Source organism: Syngnathus acus, chromosome 16, assembly GCF_901709675.1.
Source record: "Syngnathus acus chromosome 16, fSynAcu1.2, whole genome shotgun sequence".
Classification (NCBI taxonomy): domain Eukaryota; kingdom Metazoa; phylum Chordata; class Actinopteri; order Syngnathiformes; family Syngnathidae; genus Syngnathus; species Syngnathus acus.
Window position 1 is genome coordinate 9,196,253 of NC_051101.1, and position 21,101 is coordinate 9,217,353.

The 21,101-nt window shown below is 39.5% G+C and overlaps 2 protein-coding genes across 2 annotated transcripts in view; one reads left to right on the top strand and one right to left on the bottom strand.

The window, feature by feature from the left end:
• The window catches only part of col14a1a (collagen, type XIV, alpha 1a), a 72,553-nt gene extending 57,564 nt beyond the window's left edge, over positions 1–14,989 (top strand). The window contains exons 38-48 of the mRNA XM_037272914.1: positions 824–919; positions 1,304–1,357; positions 4,545–4,598; positions 5,738–5,791; positions 5,878–5,949; positions 7,029–7,064; positions 8,012–8,078; positions 8,517–8,708; positions 9,226–9,303; positions 10,405–10,560; positions 12,174–14,989. Of these exons, the coding sequence (XP_037128809.1) occupies positions 824–919; positions 1,304–1,357; positions 4,545–4,598; positions 5,738–5,791; positions 5,878–5,949; positions 7,029–7,064; positions 8,012–8,078; positions 8,517–8,708; positions 9,226–9,303; positions 10,405–10,560; positions 12,174–12,202 (888 nt within the window). The 3' untranslated portion in view covers positions 12,203–14,989. The remainder of the gene's footprint in view (positions 1–823; positions 920–1,303; positions 1,358–4,544; positions 4,599–5,737; positions 5,792–5,877; positions 5,950–7,028; positions 7,065–8,011; positions 8,079–8,516; positions 8,709–9,225; positions 9,304–10,404; positions 10,561–12,173) is intronic.
• On the bottom strand, positions 14,807–21,086 carry mrpl13 (mitochondrial ribosomal protein L13). The gene is made up of 7 exons (XM_037272917.1): positions 20,950–21,086; positions 20,384–20,507; positions 19,972–20,065; positions 19,662–19,722; positions 19,387–19,473; positions 17,949–18,070; positions 14,807–15,248 (listed from the first exon to the last, which is right to left on the bottom strand). The coding sequence occupies exons 1-7, from the start codon at positions 20,974–20,976 to the stop codon at positions 15,224–15,226; spliced, it is 540 nt and encodes a 179-aa protein (XP_037128812.1). The 5' UTR covers positions 20,977–21,086; the 3' UTR covers positions 14,807–15,223.
• Positions 21,087–21,101: the final 15 nt, after the last annotated feature.

Below are 21,101 nucleotides of genomic sequence, written 5' to 3' on the forward strand. Positions count from 1 at the left end.
CAAGTTGCACCATGTGTGATGGACTTTGCTGTCAAACACGGCAATACATTCGCAACATTTCCTGCCACATATAAAGGCAACAGCTGCACATTACCCACAACAAAAAACAAATTTAGATATTTATGAAGCATGGATGTTCGCAACTAATGAGCCTTGATGTTAACTAACGAGCATGGATGTTGTTATGAATTCAACATTGTCTAACTACACTGTTGCAGTGGGTCCACATACCCATCACATTCCTGATTTTATAAAGGATTGCAATACAGTGTATGTTGATATATTGTATATTTATACGATGGTGCAGTGGAACTAACCATGCAGCAGCTGTGGAAGGAGGTCGCTGTTCAGTGCCCCCATCCCCTTCATGGTTATTTAGTGCGAAATACGGAAAACGTGTTTTGGCTAGGGTTCTCCCTACCACTTGTTCTCAGTCTTGCAGGGAGGCCTTTCGGTAAGTCAATGAGAAAATATTATTGTTATTGGACAGCGTGTCAAGAGATGAACATGAAATGGACCACCCAAGAGTCTTTCTCGAAATTTCTAATTCATATTTTTGTTCTTCTTTACACAATCATATGCTGTACACATGCTCGTGATACATATTTTCTCAGGTAACCAAATAAGTAAAAAAAAAAAGTAAGATTGCCCCAATATACCTAATATTGTAGCTGCAAAGTAAAGTAATGAAATTGCAATACTCACCAACAATATTCTAATGATCAGGTTGTTCTTGTTAATTTTATTTATTATTTGTTTTATTATACTGTGTAGTTTATTTAATTATTTGTTTAGTCCTTATATTTATTTTTTATTTATGTAGGGACCTCAAGGGCCTGTGGGAGAGGTTGGCTCTGCTGGACCACCAGGGCTGCCAGGTCCTCAAGGACCCAGTGGCCTCTCTATTCAGGGGCCTCCGGTAAGATTTTCTTGTTGATGTGCTCACAGTACATTAGATGAATTCCCCTTTCCAGGAAGAAAGTGTTATATAGTGTTAAAAAAAACTATACTGTTGGTCATATACATGCATGACAAATGGTATGACAGGAAATAATTGTTTCCACAATTGGCTCATGAGCTCACATTGTGTTTTCCCAAGTTCTGTGATATCAAAACACCTGCCAGCATAAACTGTCAAAAGGATATCCTGCCAGAAATTTGTAGGCTCAAGTCCAAAGTTCACTTGCGTTAAGGAAGAACTTTACGAAGAAAACGGCTGTTCATTTCTTTGGTCCCTTGATATCGGTCGCTATGACTGCTATCATTCAGACAGCTGACATGTGGAACAATGTTTACATTGCAGGGCGCTGCTGGGGAGAAGGGAAAGACGGGAGAGATCGGCCCAGCCGGCCCAATGGTAAGAGTTGCGCTCCATCTTTATAAAACGTCAAGGGCGCTTTTATTGTAGTCATCGGAGATACAAATGCTAGCAGATCCTGATTTCCATGCTCACTGCACATTTGCCAATTTGGCAAACCGATCGCTGCCAAGCTAGGTGTGCCAACCCCGCAGTGGGAGTGCGTCGCTTTGATTGGCCATGACGAAAGTTGACTGCATTTGATCATTCACACAGCGGCGCAGACCTCCCTCTCTCAGATACACTGGCCTGTGCTATCTGTGCAAGGTTCACCGTGCAAGATTTAGCCCATTCACCAAGATAGAGCCCTCAATCTTATAAAAGTGAAACAAAGCCTGCCGTCAAGCACAGTTGTTTGGTAGGCTGCCCAACAATCATGTATTCCATTCTTCACACAGTTTTGGTTACGATCAAATGAACTGAAACCCAGCTGTGCCTGTTTATAAGTTGTTCTTCTTTGTATTTGTGTGTGTGCGCATGCTTAATGAATACAAATGAACATCTCCTGAGTTATCACTGAAGTGCCTGCAGCCTACAGACAGATGTCAACAAGCCTCGTTGCCATAGAAACCCATTTAATGATTTCACACCTTATTTCATTATAAAATAACCAATATTTCAAAATGGTGTTCATCATATATAACTCATTTGATGGGTTATCATAGGTCCGTTCAAAATTTTTATCCATCTTGTGAAGTAGTAAAAAAAAGTGTCACTGGATGAAATTGACTTTACTTTGAAACTCCCGAATGAGCAGGAATAATTCACGCTTACAGACTGTATTTATTCAAGTGCTAAAGTTAGTGTTATCTGTTACTGTCCTGCCAGTGCAAATTAAATATTAATCTCTGAAAGATCCTCTGAGCACTCCGAGTCCCACATAAGCAGTGCTTATCAACTTAGTTTGACTTGAAATTCAGTTTTGAAAGACCATTTATTGAAAATGGAGTCACTGGCTGACACGCTTAAACAACTCAAAACTAAAGAGCTGAGTCTGAATCTCATTTTTGAGTAACAAATGCTCTCCTGTGGCTAACAACCTCAACTAACAAGTTGAACAGTGTTTATAAAAGTTCCCGTTTCCCACCGCAAGAACAGTAGTATCGTAATTACAGTAAACATTTGTATGGAGGGCTTCTTCCAGCCCATGAATGACCTCCATTCTTTTGTTGCAACCTACCTTGGAATCACGAGAGAAGAATAGGAATGTGTGTGTGAATGTGTTTGTGTATCGGGGTATATATGAGTGTATATGTACATATAAGTGTGTGTGCGCTCGCGTGATGGCTCCTATTTTTCAAGCGCTATAGCAAATATCACCAATAGAGCAACACCTCAGTTTGTATTTCTTTTCTCTTTCTTTCTTCTCAATCTTTTTTCCTTCTGTGGCTGCAGTAAATTCCACAGAACCTTGTCATCATCAGCATCCCCTCATTTTTCTTTCAGTTTGATAGGAAAGAAAATGCTGCTGCAATGAATAGCAAATTGTGTGTTAGGACATCCATCTTCCTTATCGCGCTTTTTTTTATGAGTGTGTGTGTGTGTGTGTGGGGGGGGGGGTTATCATGGAATTATTTGTTTTGTCTCAGCGAGGAATATATACTTCTGTATGTGTATTCACTGCTTACATTTCACAATAGTCTTAAAGCAAGGAGTGAAAACATATCCAGCACATTTCTCTTTAATATTCAGAAATGCACCCACACTTCACAACACATTTCTAATTTTCAATCATTTTCACAAATGTTATATATATGTTTATATGTTATATATATATGTTATATATATATATATATATGTGTGTGTGTGTGTGTGTGTGTTATATATATATATATGTTATATTCATATATACATTGGTTATATTTATTTGTCTAATATTTATTAATTTATTGATTTTTTTTAAATTAATTTATTAATCATGTACAGAAGATCTGAATGTTTATTATTTGAGTTAACAGCTACATAATTTAACACAAACGTTATTCTAGAATCATTCCCACAAATATATCTTTTTTTTAAAAATGCTGTCATTTACTTGGAATGTTTACTATAGCAATAAATTACTCTCTTCGTACGGTTTAGCTTTAAGTATGCACAAGAAAGCAATTGAAAACAATCATTCCACGCGGGAAGATTCTTTTTTCTCCTAGAAAAATAAAATAATATTATTACAGTAATAATGACTCGGGACTCAGCTAAAAGGGCATCGTGTCATTGTTTTGATAAAACCGAATTGACCTGCTGCAAACTTTCCACCCCTTTAGTGAGTTTTGACATGTTGCTGTTGCTCATTAGCTTGTAAATTATAAACAACAAATTTAAATTAAGAGAGTGTGTGTCTGCGTGTGTGTGCATCTGTGTGGCCTGGCTGCCAAAGGCCACATCTCTTAAATTTGAGTATTTAGCATGGTGTCCTCTTTTTGTATAATATTTAACTGTATTTACTGTCCTGCCTTACGGATTTTATTTAGATTTTTATCCTTAATAGCATTTTTAAATTATTCATTTACACTACCACGCACAGAGAGGTTGATGTCGGGAAAACTGTTCGTAAAGCAATTTCATGTTTCCATATTGTGCGAAGTCCACTTTGTGTCCCAGCATGCCTGTGCTCCAATGCGACAAGTTCATTTCCTGTTGTGAAAGCACCGCCTTCGCTCAGCTCAGCAGGCCGTCCGTCTGCACATGGGCCCTAAATTTTGGTGACCAAATTGTCAGTGCATGTCCTCACTGAATGTTCAAAATCATTGCTTACTAATTATTGTTTCACAGCACATTAGTGAGAGGTCATGAGGTGGAAGGATACAATTTACATTTTTTAATTGCCTAGAAATGACTAAAACGGTATTGTGGTTCTTCTATATAACCATGCCAGCAACAGTGACAGACAAGAACAATTGAGAGCTCTTTCCCGAGATGATAAAAAGTACAATTAACCTATTTGTCCACCCGTTTCCGCTCGAACAACAGAATAATAGCTCTGAGTTCAACTAAACAGACAGACACTTACTTCACACTGAGTAAATAAATTGGTGACTAAATTAAGAGATCATCATTATTTTTGGGTTCAGTCGACACATTTTGTAATATTTTTGTTTGGTTGTGTTTTTCTCTAAAGTAAAATATGTGCCTGGGCTCAATAAAGGTTGAGAATATGTTGATGAAATTCTGTTTGTGTTGTGTTTAGGGTGTTCCTGGAAGCCAGGGATCCCCCGGTAGGGATGGTCCCCCCGGAGCGAGGGTAAGACATCTTTTGTTGTTACGACGCAACAGAAAAAGCCTTTACTCATTTCACAGTGAAACAAATTTGAATCATTTTTATGCCTTATCATTTGAAATGATCAAAGTGCTTCATGGCACCACCAAGTTAGTTAATCCCTGCTGTGTTTTTGTCTGTCCCAATGGGAGCCATTACTTCAGTATTACAGCACAGTGCACATTTTAATTAGTCGTACATATAATGCACGGATAAACACTGTGAAATATAAAGATTCAGATCAGTCTTGTTAAAGTCAAATTCTCCAGCGAGAACCTTAAGTACAAATTCGACTGGATGTTGGTGGTGGAATTTAAAGTTGAGCATTTTGTGAGGAGCCAATGGCTTCAAAATCACAGCCCAAGCTTGGCTGGTTACATTTGTCCAATTCATTCTATCAAAACATGAAATGGATTTTTCTTGTTACATATGAACACAATCACATTTTTCGAGAACTGTGAGATGTGAGTTTAGCTTCTCTAGTGTGTCTTTAGCGGTTTGATTGCGACAACGCTTGACTCCTTGCTGCCTCTCCCGCTTGCGTGATTTGTTACTGTGTAAAAAATGTACAAAGTGCTGTTGGAGCAAATGTTTTCATTTGGACGGGTGAATAGCCCCTCGATATCGTCGCTGCCTCCGAAGTCGAAACACCGCAGGGAATGTTCTCGGCAATCTTTGTCTCACCAAATACGATTTGATATCGTAAGCAAGCCAACACACGTAAGCAGAACTTAGAGGCTAGTTGGTTGGAATATCTGGGGGCTTGTATCTTCAGCTGTGTTCAATATTTTAGCAGTTGCATTGCTTTGCGTTGGCTTCACTTCACACGGGCTGGAATGAGAACCATGTAAGGCGAGAGTCTGTGATGAAAGGGCACATTCTGAAAGCAAAACATCTATTTTCCCGGTTGAATGCTAATTCAAGTTTACAAAGCTTTCCAAGGTGAATAATTCTGGATTTGTGCAACTATGTGCCAAAACTGCACGAATCGTTACCTGCAATGAAAATAAATGCTGAGTAGGTCTGCAACTCAAACGTGAAGATGGCGGAAATGTCTTATCCATCAACAGTTAGCTGCTCTCGGATGATTCTTGACTAACAGCAAATCAATGTTTCTGTCATAGGGCCTACCAGGTAATGATGGACCTCAGGGTCGACATGGCCCGCCGGGCCCTCTTGTAAGTTTGGGTTTTCTAGTTATTACCCAGAGAATACATTCTTGGCAGGTACATTTAGTAAACGAGCAATGCTTTCCATCTTTCAGGGAGCCCCGGGCGCACCTGGAGCTACGGGACCAATTGGAGCAGCAGGTCCTAAAGGAGAGCGAGGACTTTCTGTAAGTCCATATATATTTACTTCTTATTTTTAAATTTATTACAAATAAGGGAAAACCTGTGATACATTTGTCAATTACCCTAAAAATCTAAGCTTATGTGGAGACTTTTCTTGTGGGGGAGAAAAAAAAAAAAGCCAATTAAAAGTTATGTAAGCTCTGCTAAAACCATGTGAATCAAATGAAATTAGGAGCAGTAAAATGGAAACAGAGCAATGAGGGAGAAGCAACTGGTGTAATGTAAAAGTAATGAGATACAACTGTGCAATGCAAGGGTGGGCAATTAATTTTGAAAAGGGGCCACGTGGAAAAATCGGAACGCTTGCCCCGGGGCCTTTAAGCCAACATGTTAAACTCAATTTTGTTCATATTATGTTTAATGTTTAGAAAAAGCATATTGTCTTGTTTCAGTACATTGCTACATGTGTAGATATGGTATTTATTGTTAAAATGATCAAATAGTCATTTATGAAAAAATCATTTTTATTAATTTATTTATTATTTTAATTTATTTATTAGAGAAAAAAAAACATTAGCATGGACTTGCAGAACAACCACCAGAAATCATCTTATCGCTAGCCAGGATTTTCCATTGAAGCTCTTCTCTGAGGAATTCCACTTTAAAAGTTAAACTGCACTTTATTAAAGCAATTTGCAGCACAGAGAGCCTGTCCTCTACAATATAATTGTCATCACACAAAGGATAAAGGAGCTTTTTATTAAAATGCCGCAATATGCCGAACGTGATTATTAAATCACAGGCAGGTGAAATTGTATCTTTTGTTTGCCTCAGGATTGCAATGTGCTGCAGTCTGATATGCTTTCGTAGCCGGGGTGCGCTTGGCAGCTTTTCCGTGTATATGGCGTGACCAGATATGAGATTCGGGTGCTTTACAGTGTTGCCAGAAGCCCTCAAAGCCACAATTTTGTGTACACTTTTATGTGCACACGAAGGACCTGCATGGATGGACTATATTTTTTCCAAATATAAAAGTATCAAAACTTGAAAGGTACTGTTGGTGGTGAAGGAGAAATATAGTGAAATCCAAAGCCCATTTTCATTCCCTGCTTTTATTTTGTAGGGTCCCACTGGTATCAAAGGAGATAAAGGAGAAAGAGTAAGTCTGCCCACGCTACAATCAATCAATGTTGGTTTCAACTAATTCACTTTTATGAAATGGGAATATTACTTGCTCAGACTCACCAATGGTGTCTGGATTTGAAGAAGTCAATCCTCCTCTCCTCCAATTAGAGATTTTTTTTCTTTCTTTTTTTGTGTAGCACAAGCCTTCGTTCTGTTTCTCTCTTGGACTGCCTGCTCCTTGTTTGGCGACTCAAGTCAGACTCAGATTGAGAGTCTGGTTTTGGCGACAGGGTATTCAGAGAGAGGCACACAATTTCCTACCCTGAATCAAACTCTCACCCGACCAATTTCATCTACTTTTACGGTCATTTGTGTCCTACTGCGCTTCATTTACTGGAAGTGAGAAGGTCTCTGCAGGATTCCCCCCCTCCCCTCCATCTGTATTACAACTTTGTGCCTGGTGGGCATCTTCCCAATGATGGAGCTCACTTCACAGTGAATGGGGGGTTGGGGGGGGGTACGATCATTTAACAGGGACAAGTTAAAACATTTATTGGAAATAGTCTCATGAAATATTTAGCCGCTACCACTCGCATCTGTTGTGGGTTTGTAATAAGCGTAGCAGACTGCGTTTCCCAAATTTGCGGAAGGGTTTTCACATGCCCTGCAGACTTTTTTTTCTGAATGTGTTAAAATGTTGAATAGCTATTTAAAACAAAAGAGAGGTTCCTCCTGTGATGTGTTGGAAATGCAAAATGGGGACACGCCTCAGTGAATTAATCAATCATCATTGGCCTAGATCCATTAATTTCCCCGGAATCGTAATTCTTCATCTAATTAAGATATTTTGGGAAATTGTATGCTTCAAAACAACAATTTTTATTTATTTTATTATATTTAGATGACATCCAAATGGTATCAGGTATGAGTTGAACCAATCCATTCATGGTGTATAGGAATAAACGTTTATTTCTTTCTCAGGGTGACGTGCAGTCCCAAGCAGCCGTGCGCGCTATAGCAAGACAAGTGTGTGAGCAACTCATCCAGAGTGAGTAATCAGCAAAATAAAATCCCACACACTCACTTGGGTACTCTTTCACACCTATAATAAGATTCGGTGCAATATTTATTTCCACAATTCTGCAGAGAATTAATTATGACCAAATGACCTCGCTGTCAGGGACGATTCGTGGAGGATTGTGACCGAGCCAGCTCGCGAATAGCAACCAGTACCAACTTCTTCTTGTGTTTATGAAACATATTAAAAAAAAAAATCATATGCTGAGGTCAACATGTGCTAAGTAGTTAAACACACCGTATTTAAAGAATTAAAAAAAAAAAATCTCATCTTGGTATCGGTGGAAAATAAATTGAATTCGTATGATATCAGATTTTTTTTTTTATATATATATTAAAGAGCCAGTGCATATCAGGCTGCGGTTTGTTTTTGGAGGAGAAACACAAACCCTCCTCTTTGTGTGTTCAGGCCATTTGTCACGGTATAACTCCATCCTGAACCAGATCCCAATCCAGTCGTCTGCACCAGTACATAGAATGCCCGGGCCACCTGGTGAGCCTGGCAGACGAGGCCCCCCAGGACCTCAGGGAGAGCAAGGACCACCCGGCAGGCCCGGTTTCCCTGGTTCTAACGGGCAGAGTGGACGGCCAGGAGAAAGAGGTGAGCAACAAAGCGGTTTGAGTGACATGCAGACAAAATAGGATTGGCTCTCGTCTGGAAAGGCAGACACGTGTCAAGATGGGAATGGAATCCCTGTCAAACATGTCTTCTCGCCGAGTGCTTTCAGCTCATTCTCAACCTTTTACACTCTGCACTGTATGTAGTTATTCACAATTTTATTCTACGTTCCAAAATGTTGTTTATCCCCACAAATAAATCAATTTTATCTGCCATCTGCGATGTACAACAAATGTAAAATAAATGCTTTTCCATCAGAATGCAGATGGTCCGATTAACCTAATTTGTTGCCATACATCATTATTTTTTCTGTTAGATTTTACAGTCATGTATACTTTCTGTTTTTTGCATACTTTTTGGTGGTGCACTAGGAAATTTTTTCCAATGTTTTGCCTCAAAAAAGGTTGGGAATCAGATCTAATGGGAATACTGAAATGGGTATACTGAAGTGTATATATAGTAGAAATGAAAAATATAACATGACACCTGCTGTCTTCAGGTCTTGCAGGGGATAAGGGTGAGAGAGGCAGTCCAGGTGTTGGGCCACAAGGACCTCGGGGACCCCCGGGACCACCAGGTGCGACTCACTCCACCAAGCAGTTCTTGATTGCTTCGGATTTTTTGTTTTTGCTTGTGTGCAGTTTACTGTCTCAAATGTTTGACCTGGATTTTGATGTTCTTGATAAAGTTTGATCCACATACTCACATTTTGGGGTTTTATAATGGGTGCAAATTCAAATTTATTATTAGAATTTGCAAAAATAAATCTGTAAAGTAAATCCGATGTGTCCACATTTAATCTCAATTGCGTATGAATAATTTATTTAAATTGAGGAAAATCGAATCTCAGGGGAGGTTGGATTTTTTTGTGCCAACGTAGGAATATTTTTGGATCCTGTGGTAGGAGGTCTGATGAAACTTGACCTTCTTTTAGCCATTAAGATTCCAGCCCATCAATCTTCCCACATTGATTTTATGGGTGACAAAGGCCTTGGCAGAAGTCTGAATTCTTCAGAATTGTTTTAAAACTGCTCGATTATTTCGTGCTGTGCTTTGAGCTTCTGGAGCTCCTTGCAACCATGCACTGTATGTTTCAGTAGTAAAGTTAAGGAGTTGAGACTTGCTTGCACTTTGCTCTGATGAAATCAAAAAGCAGCTTGAGGGAGTGTGTTGCTCTTACATAAAGAGCTAGAACTTGATTTCCTCGTAAGCGTTGGGATTTGTCTGCCTCAGCATGGTGATAGCCGTGAGTCTGTACGGCACATTCTTGTAATATCTTATAAATGCTTCGAGTAAGACAGCTTTAACTCGAAGATAAACCGTTTTTATTAAGATCAGCTTTTTAATTAAACAAAACCATCATTGTCATTGTTCAGTCGACTCCATCATAAATACTGTTAGAGGGTTGTTATTTTTAAGAAATGATGACGAAGTGGACCATCTCACTTAGCCAAATATACTGTAGACTCCATCTCTTGCTGAAGTCCATAAAACGGAACCCGCTGTGTAAATGTCTGCTTGTTAGCCGCTCTTTTCCCCTGTGGCTTCTTTTATGCAGAGTCGACATAGCAGGCGGCTTCTTTAGTGTCACTTTGTAGCAAGAGCAAAAATGATATCACCAATGTTGGATGCTACATTTTTGCCAACTCTTCCTTACCTGCTCTGATTCCCTCTTCAGGGTCACCAGGTGAGGGGCGCACAGGAAGTCAGGGCCCCCTCGGGCGACCTGGGAGCCCGGGGGCTCCAGGGAGGCCGGGAAATCCAGGTTCCCCCGGATCAGCTGGATCGCCAGGTTACTGCGACCAGAACTCTTGTTTGGGGTACAATGTTGGAGGTAAGCACACGAGCACACCAGGAAAGTACTTCCAAAAAGGACGGACAATGAGAATGCGCAAAAGTAAAACCACAAGCTTGATTGGTTTCATCATAGAAATGCAGATTCTACACCTGTTTAAAAAAAAAATGGCAAAAAGTACTGATTCAGCTCCTTGATTTAAAACGCTCTTTACTTTATCATAAGCAATACTCGTTTTGTTAAGTTGGCACAACAAAAAAGCTTCTCTGCATACATAATAGTTCACCTCTTTTATTTACTTGCATAGTGCTTGCACTAAAACAAAACAAAACTAAAAATACTTATGAGCTAATGAAAAAAATAATACCCTAGCTGAAATTTTATTTTTTTAACCTAAAAAAATTCAATTTCAAGAATTTAATCTAACCTTAAGAATTTTTATATGCCAGGAACTTATTATTTTTATATTGACACATCCATCATTCTTGCAACTGAAAATGCTATTTATTCAGTCAGACAAGTCAAATGTTCTACTTCTTAATAATTCATGCAGATATTTCAACCTCCTATTTCCACCCATTTTGAGGGATAGAAAGCAGCTGTTCATTTAGTTAAAAAATAAATAAATATGAAAGGCAATAATGTAGACAGCGGCAGTGGGGTTCACACTGTTATTGTTCTCATAAACCTCTCAGACAATGCACGCTAATCTGGCTTTTAGAATTGTTGTGCTGACAAGTTTATGTACTTGACAACCGTCTTGAGTGTGTGGTTTGGTAAACAAACCCCAAAACAGATAAAAGGCAGATTTGAATATTGATAGTGATGAGGCAGCTGCATGTCTGATAGAGCTGCTTCACAGCAAAGTCATCACACCTCTAACAGCTTCAGACACTTGTATCATCCTGATCGTCTTCTAAAAGTGGCTGACGGTGAGACTTTTATCCCTCAAGTCACATTCAAATTCCTGAAAGTTATTCAGACGCCACTTTTATGTTAGAACGTTGAAAGGCCTCGTCTGTACTGATTCGTTTGCGGGTGAAATGTTACTACATCCTTGCGCAATAAACCCCAGCATTTGTTTGTCCTTTGCATGTCTGATTTCATTTGTATTGACTATAGTTTGATTAAAATGTAGCTTCAGCTTGAAGACTTTCAAACAACCTTTTTTCAAAGCATAACTATTTTCATGTAAAAATATAAATAGTTATGCTTATATATAATCAAATAATATGCACATGCAGAAGTTGAGAAAAGTAATTAGAATTTATCTTTTATATATATTTATATATATATATGATAAAAGATACATTTTATTTAAATTAAATTGGATAAAAGATTCATTTTATTTAAATTAAATTTAATTAGTTAAAAATTAATTAGATTTAAAAAACTATATATATATATATCTATACTATATATTATTATTATTTTTTTTCATCCTGCCAAAGTCAGACAGTCTTTACATTGTATTTATTTGGTTCCTCTAGTGTTTTCTCCCAGTACAACACTAATCATTTCCACTGTTAGAACTCTGCAACCTGTGCAGTTTGAGAGTTTGAACCATCTGGTGTCTTTGGGTGCTTTTGTAACGTGAGGTAACATCTCCTTTCCTTCTTCCCTTTGCTCCTCTTCCTCCTCCACAACTCAAGTTCAACGGGACTATGGGAATGATTACTGAGGAGCGCTCTCCAGCTCTCCTCCTGTCCTTCCTCTACATCCTGTAGATTCAGAGACTTCCTCAAGATATCCATCCTCCTTTGCGATGGAGAGTTGCAAGCATTTAAAACTTCCTTCCTGCAGGAGCATTTTTTTTTTCCAGAACCGCTTCATATTTGCACATTGTGGATTTAAAAAAAGAAGAAGAAAGAAAAGGGGGGAAAAAAGTCTAATTCAGCCTTGCTTTGCTGTTCCGGCGCCATATTTTGACAATCTCTGAGGCAACTGTGGATTATAGTTTACCAAAAACAGACCATAATACTGTTATTATGCGCACACAATGCTTCGGTGCCGCAGCCTCTTCAAATCTCTTCAGCGCTAATCTCGTCTTTCAAGTGACTTCTTACTTGTTGGCTGCTTTATTCAGTTTGCCTGCTTAAAAATGGGCACAACCCCATCGAATTTAGGCCTGGTGTTGTCACCATTTCTAACTTCACCAGGAGATGAGATTTCAACCTCTGCATGCTCCTTACGTTTCTTCAAAGCTTCTCTTCTCAAGATGGTGATGGATAAGCAGTTTTTGACTCCACCCTTAGGCCCCCAGGCAACAACAAATCAATATTTCAAAAACAATGTCATTCATTAAATGATTGACTTCAACGGTCTCCTTACAATAGACAAACCTGTTATTAGGGGGGGGTGTCATTTCTGTTTTGTCCGGGATTGCCTGCTGGCTGGAGCCCCCAACTAACCGACAGTCAGCGACAACAAAGAAGGGACTGCAATTCAGGTGGCGGGATTCGTTTTTTCCTAAACGCCCTCCAGGCAGCTCTAATTCTGCTCCTTGGACTCCCCTATGGAGTTATTTCCCGCCAAGTGTGTGCCACAACTGACCGCCAATGTTCCCGTTACCCTCTCACAGTCCAAACTTTTCCTAATGGTGGCTACCAGCCCTACAATCAAGCCTACAACCAGGCCTACAACCCTTCAGCAGTAGCCCGTAATGATGACGAGGAAGAGGGGGATGAAGAGGACCCTTATTACGCCCATCATCCCTATCGCTACCGTTCTGACCCCTCCCGCTCAGAAGATGTGGAAGTGCGGTCACCCGGCGTGGTCAGGAGGTTGACCCGTGATGTCATCAAGAAGGAGGAAGCACTTACCTCAAGTGCTTGAGCTCTACGCTTACACAAAATAAGCTGCAGCAAGAAGTCCCCACCCCTTTCCATTCCCTCTCTGAGTGGTTTTCTCAAACTGTTGAAAGTCTGTAAATATCTCTGTGGACTCTTGTATAATATTGCAAAAAGTGCCTGATCTTTGTTTTGTTTGTAATCGTGAGATGAGCTATGGGAAGCCATTTCAGCATTTATTCAATTCCTTCTTTGTCTTCACTACAAAAGACATTGTGGATTTTACCATTACAGCTTTGCACTAATCTGACATTTGTGCACATTAGCACGCCATTTTTAACATGAGCCAGGGGCGGAGTTATGTGGTGGCCGCTCTCTGGCGACCCCCACCTCTAGGAAAAGATTTCAACTAACAGTTGTTCCACCGGTGAGCCGAATTGTCTAACAAGTGCATAAGCGAACCTTAAGATGGATTTCGAATAAATGCTCAAACAGCTTTCTATAGGCACCCGCTCATCTTCACAAACATCTCGTATTCAAAAAAGACGAGGTGTTACCACTTGTACAGGCAGCTGTTTACGTTGACTAAACATCACCTGGTGATCTATTTCAGTGTGTTCATCTTTTCGGCTGTGTTCACTTTGTTCGGGTGAAAATATACCTTGGTGCGATTGATTGCTCTGCGTGCATGGTTCATGTGAACATGCAAGATGATATTGGTCTGCTTGCAAGTGAACTCAAGTGCGGTGAGACAGAATAGTATTAAAATGATGTCTCAAATAAAAAAAAATCAATTCAGTGCAGACAGCCCGTACTCCTTCCATCAATTTTCTGTAGCACTTAGCATTTGAAATGTTCTTACGTCAGTAGTATCGTAAACCGCAGACCCTCATAGTGGCCATGTGTGAACACCGCCTTCATCTGAAATGATTTTTTTTCTGTACAGTGTTGTTTACTTCCCTTCAGCTGAATACATCGATCCCTTCCCCAAGTTACCTGAACACTGTGGAATACATACAGTACTCATTGCGTTAAATTCTATTATTGCTACTCCGTGTTTGTGTTGTCATAAGCTTTTGTGGTGTTTGTCTCAGCACAATACTTGTGAGCTGCTGGGTTCCAGAGAAAGAAATGTCAATGGTCACAATTGACCTTGATAGCAAGGACCGTCATTCAAAAACAAGATCATAAATCGGTTGATAGCTGCTTTGATAAGTCACAAAACTCATAAATTAGAAAAAAAAAAATGTAATTAGTTGATTTGCCTCAATTGGGCATCAAACAATAATACAAAACACTAAAATGACAAAATTAGACACGTGTTGTTGCTGCTGTTTACTTTTTTGTTATTGTTCTCATGCTGTCTGGTTTTGACTCCTTAACTGGATTCAGTTTGCAGTCAAAATAAAACGAGTTGGGATTCATCCACAAGCACAAAACTTGAGCAGTGCGCCAACCCGCATCTTTTCTGTTTTATTAACTGAACAAGAAATGTGTCATTGCATGAATGTATTTATTTTGTTTGCTTTTATAACCAATAAATCTGTCATGAGACAACAAATGATGCTTCTATTGTTTGGGAATACTCCAAAGAAAATGCTCAAACTATATTTAAAAAAAAAAAAAAAAAAGCACTCAATTAGAATGTCTCAAATTTTATTTTACAACAAAAGTCAAATAATCAAAAAGGGGACATGTTGACAGAAAGAAAAACAGCAGTTGCCCCACTAATAGCTTTTACTCATCTCTAATTGTAATTTCTTTAATGAGAACGTCAACAATGTTTGCGTGGGAGTCAAAGTCGGTAAGACAAGTGCAGCTCTTAAACACAACATGGTGAGAATTAGAACTGCGAAGATGGCAATCACGTCAGTCCATGATGCTTTTGCGTTATTGCGTCCGTCTTTGTCTTCTTACTTCATCTTGAAGTCTTCAGGTCTGCGGAGTGGGGAGAAGACAAAAACAAGTTTCACATTAAAGCAGGCGCGTACCACAAATAGGAAGGTGATGAATGACAAGTCACACTGATTTTATCCATGTTTGTTTTTGTACTTTGAAAATGACACCAAGCACAGCGTCATCTTTTTGGTCTGTTCATATTTCATTTCAGACCTGAGTCTGATATTACCATGAGGCGTTTCGGTTTCAAGGCTTTTGACTATAGTTCTGTTGTTTATTTTCTGTCTGAGTTTTTGTGTGATTGTGTGTCTGTGTGTGTGTGTGTCTACTCCAAGTCCCTGAGAGAATATTAACTGTGTTCATAAAGGGCAATGATTAAAATCGCCCTCTGCGACCCCAACCCCACAAAAAGACAGAGTGAATATTAACAAGGCAAAAGCCGCTCTCTTGAACAAAACACTTTTAACTTGACCTTGACGACCGCACCGCAGCGACACTGATTGGCTGAAGACCGGACCAGTAAACAATACTAGGTCAATTTCATTTATTACGACTCGCACGCACACAAACGGTGATTGCCGACACTGAGCAGAGGCCAAACGGGGACGGAGCTTGCACATAATGCACTAATCCCTCTCTCACAGCTCAAGCTCAGCATGCAAACATTGACCACAAATGAAATGTGTTGAAATAACTATTTATGGTTCAGTAGTTGTCAAAGTTTTTCAACATGAGACTCAAATTGCCAATTTCTTCCTCAGGACTTTATCAAGTCCAAAGAAGTACACGTTCATTAATTACAATATTTTACTCGTTTTGAATTTCAAATAGCTTCTAAATGTTCAGTTTAAAATGACAACTTGAGATGGTAAAGATAGTCACAATTCATACTGTTAACGTAGCAGGACTCCTTCTTGTGACTGGTTCTAAGTCAGCCTTTTGATCATTCCGAGGCTCCAAAACCGCATTGCCAAACAGATGTTGTGATCATTTTGGTACTTGCAGCCATTTCCATTTTCATACACGAGCATACAAATCTGTTCTCCCCTCAACGTCCCTCCCCCTGCCACAGTAATTATAGCCACAGTTGCACACAGTACTGCTGGCTTTGGCTCCGCCTTTTAGACGCCCTATTTAAAGACGCAATATTGGCTATTGCAATTCGTCTCAGGTTTAATAAATCAAATTGTGCGTGCTAAATTAATCTATTTGCCTACACTCCCCACAGATGTGTAAAATGAACTGTGAAGCAATTTAGCCCATTTGCCAGACGCACCAGTGGGTGTGCCCGGTGAGTAGATGAGCTTCCACATCTGTTTTCCCGGGTGGTCAAAGTTTGCCAAAGTTTTTACAAACACAAATCTTAAAAAAAAAAAAAAAAAATCAGGTCCATAGTCACTAGATTTGACACTAACTACAAATCACCTGGTTGGCAGCAGTGATTCGATACTCACTTTGTGGCATGCCCTAGGAATCCTTGGTCGTCATGGTAACAAAAGCAATACTCTGTATTTTCACGTGATAGACACCCAACCACGCTTTTGTATATTTTGATGGAATCATGTCAGAGTCCTTTTGAACTTTTTGAAATTATTTCATAATAAGTCTCTTTTTAAATTCAGGCAGTGTCAAGCCTATCAGCCTGGAGAGTGACTGAGTTGAGGCTACTGTGTTAAACAACCTTAAGAGGGAGCAGTAGAATGCTGAGGAGATGAGATGAGATGGAAAAAAAGTTAAGTTAATGAAGCGGTAGGGTGGCCAATGACCCGACGGGGAGACGGTTAACTACGTGGCGAGGCCACGCGGTGACAATATGATTATTCCTATGATGACTCAAACTCGAGCGTCACTGTCATCATTCTGCAGAAATCCTCTGACAAGCTATGAATACAATTTTGCAGTCCCTCCGACAGAAAAGTAGGTTAGGTGAGACATTTTCAGCCTTTTTCTATTCAAAGATTGTCACAGCAGCTGTCTGAACAAGACCTGCGAAATGACAAGTGACGTCCGTTTAAATCATAGCCGGCACACACACCAGACAACACAAATGAAACTGAAGGGAGTCACAGAATGTAAGTGAACCCACAAAGATTGAATAAATAAATGCAAGAACATTTTGCTTAAGTAACATTCTTAACTGTCCTACAAAGAGAAGTGACCCGCTGTGTTTGCAGGATGATACTGGCCCCTTGTGGCATTTTATGGGATTGCTATAATTAAATTCTTGTGATGTTGAAATCAGATTAAGATGTTAATTGATTGTATTGATCATATTGTACTGAACAGCCACAGTAATGTCAGCTGCTTCCTTTTCTTGTTCTGTGGTTATCACAATTTGCCTTTCCCTAAGGACAAAATTGTTACGTTTGTGATGCCCCCCCAAACACACAAAAAAAGAAAAACTTAAATCATGGTATCATGCATGATGTTGGCTTGCCAACCCAAATTTTGTTTGACTTTTGAGGCAGATTGTTACTGCACACTGTATTTATCTGTTTATGCTTTTTACGTTGCCACTAAAGACTCTCCGGAGAGCCTGAGGTAGCTCCATTTCTTTATTACATGAGCAGCTGCAGCACTTTCAACCATCTGGAGCTTTCCTACAGCAGCCAAGAGTTTAAAAGCATCAAGTAAAATGGCCCTTGTTGTCCTTGACCATTTCCAATATACAAAACACGGCACTGTTTGGGGCCAATATCTGTAGCAGCGTTCATCTCTTGTGTGTGATTTTGTACATACGGCGTCCAGAGCCTGGGGAAGGCATCGATCTCCTCCTGCGTGTACTCATTGAGCTTCCTGGGAATTTGTCTGGGCTGAGGTAGCTCCTCTGTCAGGTTGTCTTGGATGTCTTCGGGCAGCTCCTAGCAATGGACAGAGACCAAGTGAGAGGCGGCGAGGAAAATGTTGATAAATGAAGGCATGTTTCCACATGCATACAGTGAACCACCATTTTTTTGTCGGGCATAAGTGAGCTCGCACTCAGCTGAGTTAGCATATTTACAGTTGGTGAATCTTGCTCAAGAGCGTGTCACTCGTGCTTGTGGAGCAAATTGGCAGGTCTCCAATAAGCAACCCTAATTCCCAGGACTTATACGCCAATAAGGACACTTTTTATGCGCACCCCCAAGTCAGGTCCTTACCGAGTGAGCTATCGCTGCTTTTTAAACCTTTGCACGACCTTGAGATATTACTCTCCAAAGCCTCTCCAACGACTTATTAATGACTCAAGGCAGTGGAGCAGATGGGATTTCGGAACGGGGTGGGGGTCGACCGAGCACTAGTTTGTAACTCTGACCCAAGTTTGAAACCCTAACCCTAGTTTGAAACCCTACTTTAAAACCCTAACCCTAGCTTGAAACCCTGACCCTAGTTTGAAATTCTACTTCAAAACCCTAACCCTAATGTAAAACCCTACTTCAAAAAACCCTAATGTAAAATCATATTTCAAAACCCTAATTTGAAACCCTAACCCTAGATTGAAACCCTACCACGAAACTTCGAAACTCCAACCTATCCTAGATAAAGATTCATTAAGGGCAGTAACAAAGCTAAAGACAAAAATTCCATGGCATCAAATAGACACTACACACCCCACTAGAGGGAAGCTCTTTTTTTCTTTAATGACTGGTTCATTAAAGACTCGTACCACGCAGTGGGGGTTGGGGGTGACTTTTATCATAATGTGACTTAAGATGTATTCTGATAACAAAATCTGATTATATTGTTGCACTGTCTAACCATCATAAAGGGGCTGCCATGAAAATTAAATTTGTCCCAGTCAGATTCCTGATTGATCATCCATCCTTAAACATATCAAAGCTGCAGACTAAAGCAAAGCAAGGCAAAGTCGTATGGCCCCACCTGCTGGAGAAAGCGGATACTACAAGAAAACAACAAAGCTGACATGACTTATATGACTAAAATTCCATCCTCTTAATTCTATGACTTTGTCACAGATTATTTTGTTTTCAGTGTTGCCATGTAATTCTTTGTGTCATGGTTCACAACTCATTGTTGCTCATAGCATAACAAGAAAGTACAACATTTGAAGATGTGTTTTCATCATCACCTGAACAGACACGATATTTCAATTTGATCAATTATCAAAAGAAAAAAAATAGATTTAGCTTTATACAACATACATTAAGATGTGTGTTGAGTGCTGATGTGTACGTACGTCTTCAGGAAAGATATGTAAACGCTGCATCATGGTACGCCTGTGCAGGTTCCTGGGCAGCTTGCCGTATATTGCTAACTTCACAATCTGGTGGCAGGAGAAATATTTCAAATTACTTTAATCAACAGAAGTGTCTTGCAAGAAAAAAAAACATTTGACTTAGTATATAATTGTTTTAATCTGTTCTTTTCATTTCGACAAATCCAAAAAATTAATAAAGAATTTACGAGGAAAGACGGAAGGTGTGTGTATTTTGGGGGTTTTGTGGTGCTTACAGCTTTGGGGTCTTTATGATGAAGCTGAGCAGCAGTGACTTGTTTGAAGCTCCCAGGGTAACTTTGAAAAAGATAAGAAAACACATTGAGTAAGGAACGTTTGACCTTATGGCCTCCGGAGAACATGTTTGGTCTTTGCTTATAACTGTTAGACCACTGTGACACTCTTCTAAGTGTCTCTCAATCGTTATTATTGGAAAAATCTCATGGCACAACACCTAATAAAAATATCAGGAAAAAGTATAAAGTGGAACTACTTGCAGCTGATGGGGACGGACGGGGTAGCCTACGAACAGAGAAAATCGCTCACCCAGTGTGTGATGAGTAGACTTTCTGCTCCCATTTGTTACCAGAGAAGGCAATGTGTTTACTGTTTATTACCACGACATGGTCACCGCAATCACCTGCACACAGGGAACAGTCAGTTCAAAGCTCAGCAAACAATATGATACGATATGTCACTATAACACACATTAACTGTGAATTGTTAAATATATAATTCACGTTTGTTCAACAAATCAATTACAAAAAAAACAAAAAACTATTGGGTTTGTTTTATTCCTTTTTATAACAATTATATTGAATATCCATGGAAGTTGGTCCAACATTTTTTTCCATCTTGTTCTTAAACGTCTTGCAATTTAAACTGAATTTAATACCCCAAGAATTTGTTAGTAAACCACAAAGGTCTGTGTGTTGTGTTGTGTAACGTAATAACTCACTGAGTGCATGGTAAATCGGTTTGTGTTTCCCTTGTAGCCTAATAGAGCACATGGCAGCTATTTTCCCAGGAGGCTGCAATCTGGCGTCGATCAGAAACCACGAACGAGCAAAGGTGGCCCATTGCTTGTAAAAGAAAACAAAAACACACACACACAAAATCACATTACATGACGTTATCACAATGAACACTATGTACCATTAATTTCATGTTTCAAAAACTTAATTCTATCCAATTTCTCAAACTGAATGTCACAATTTAGCTCTTCTGCAGTTGTGTTGGAATAAGTGAAATATTGAATACATTTCATTGCGTGATTAATAGTTATCATCCAAATGAAACCACAAGTGGCACAACACAAATCTACAGTAACTGAAAATACAGAACTGCTACATGGCCATATCCTACAATTTGACAGACCGATGTTTATACCTAACCGATCAAACACATTTCTCGTGGGTCTCCTACTTGCGCTATCTTTAGGGAACAAAGATAGCTAACGAGATAACTCTATAATCTAATAGGACAGAACGCATGACACATTGATAAAATGTATAAAATCACTACCTGGGCAGATCTAGAGAAACTTGACATTTTGCTAACACTACAAGCTCATTCTCGTATGATTTACGGGATGACCCTCAACGTTAGCAAGGGCGCGTTGTGCATATTTACTCGTGTGAAACGCAGTGGTTTAAAGAAGTTCCTCATGGATACTC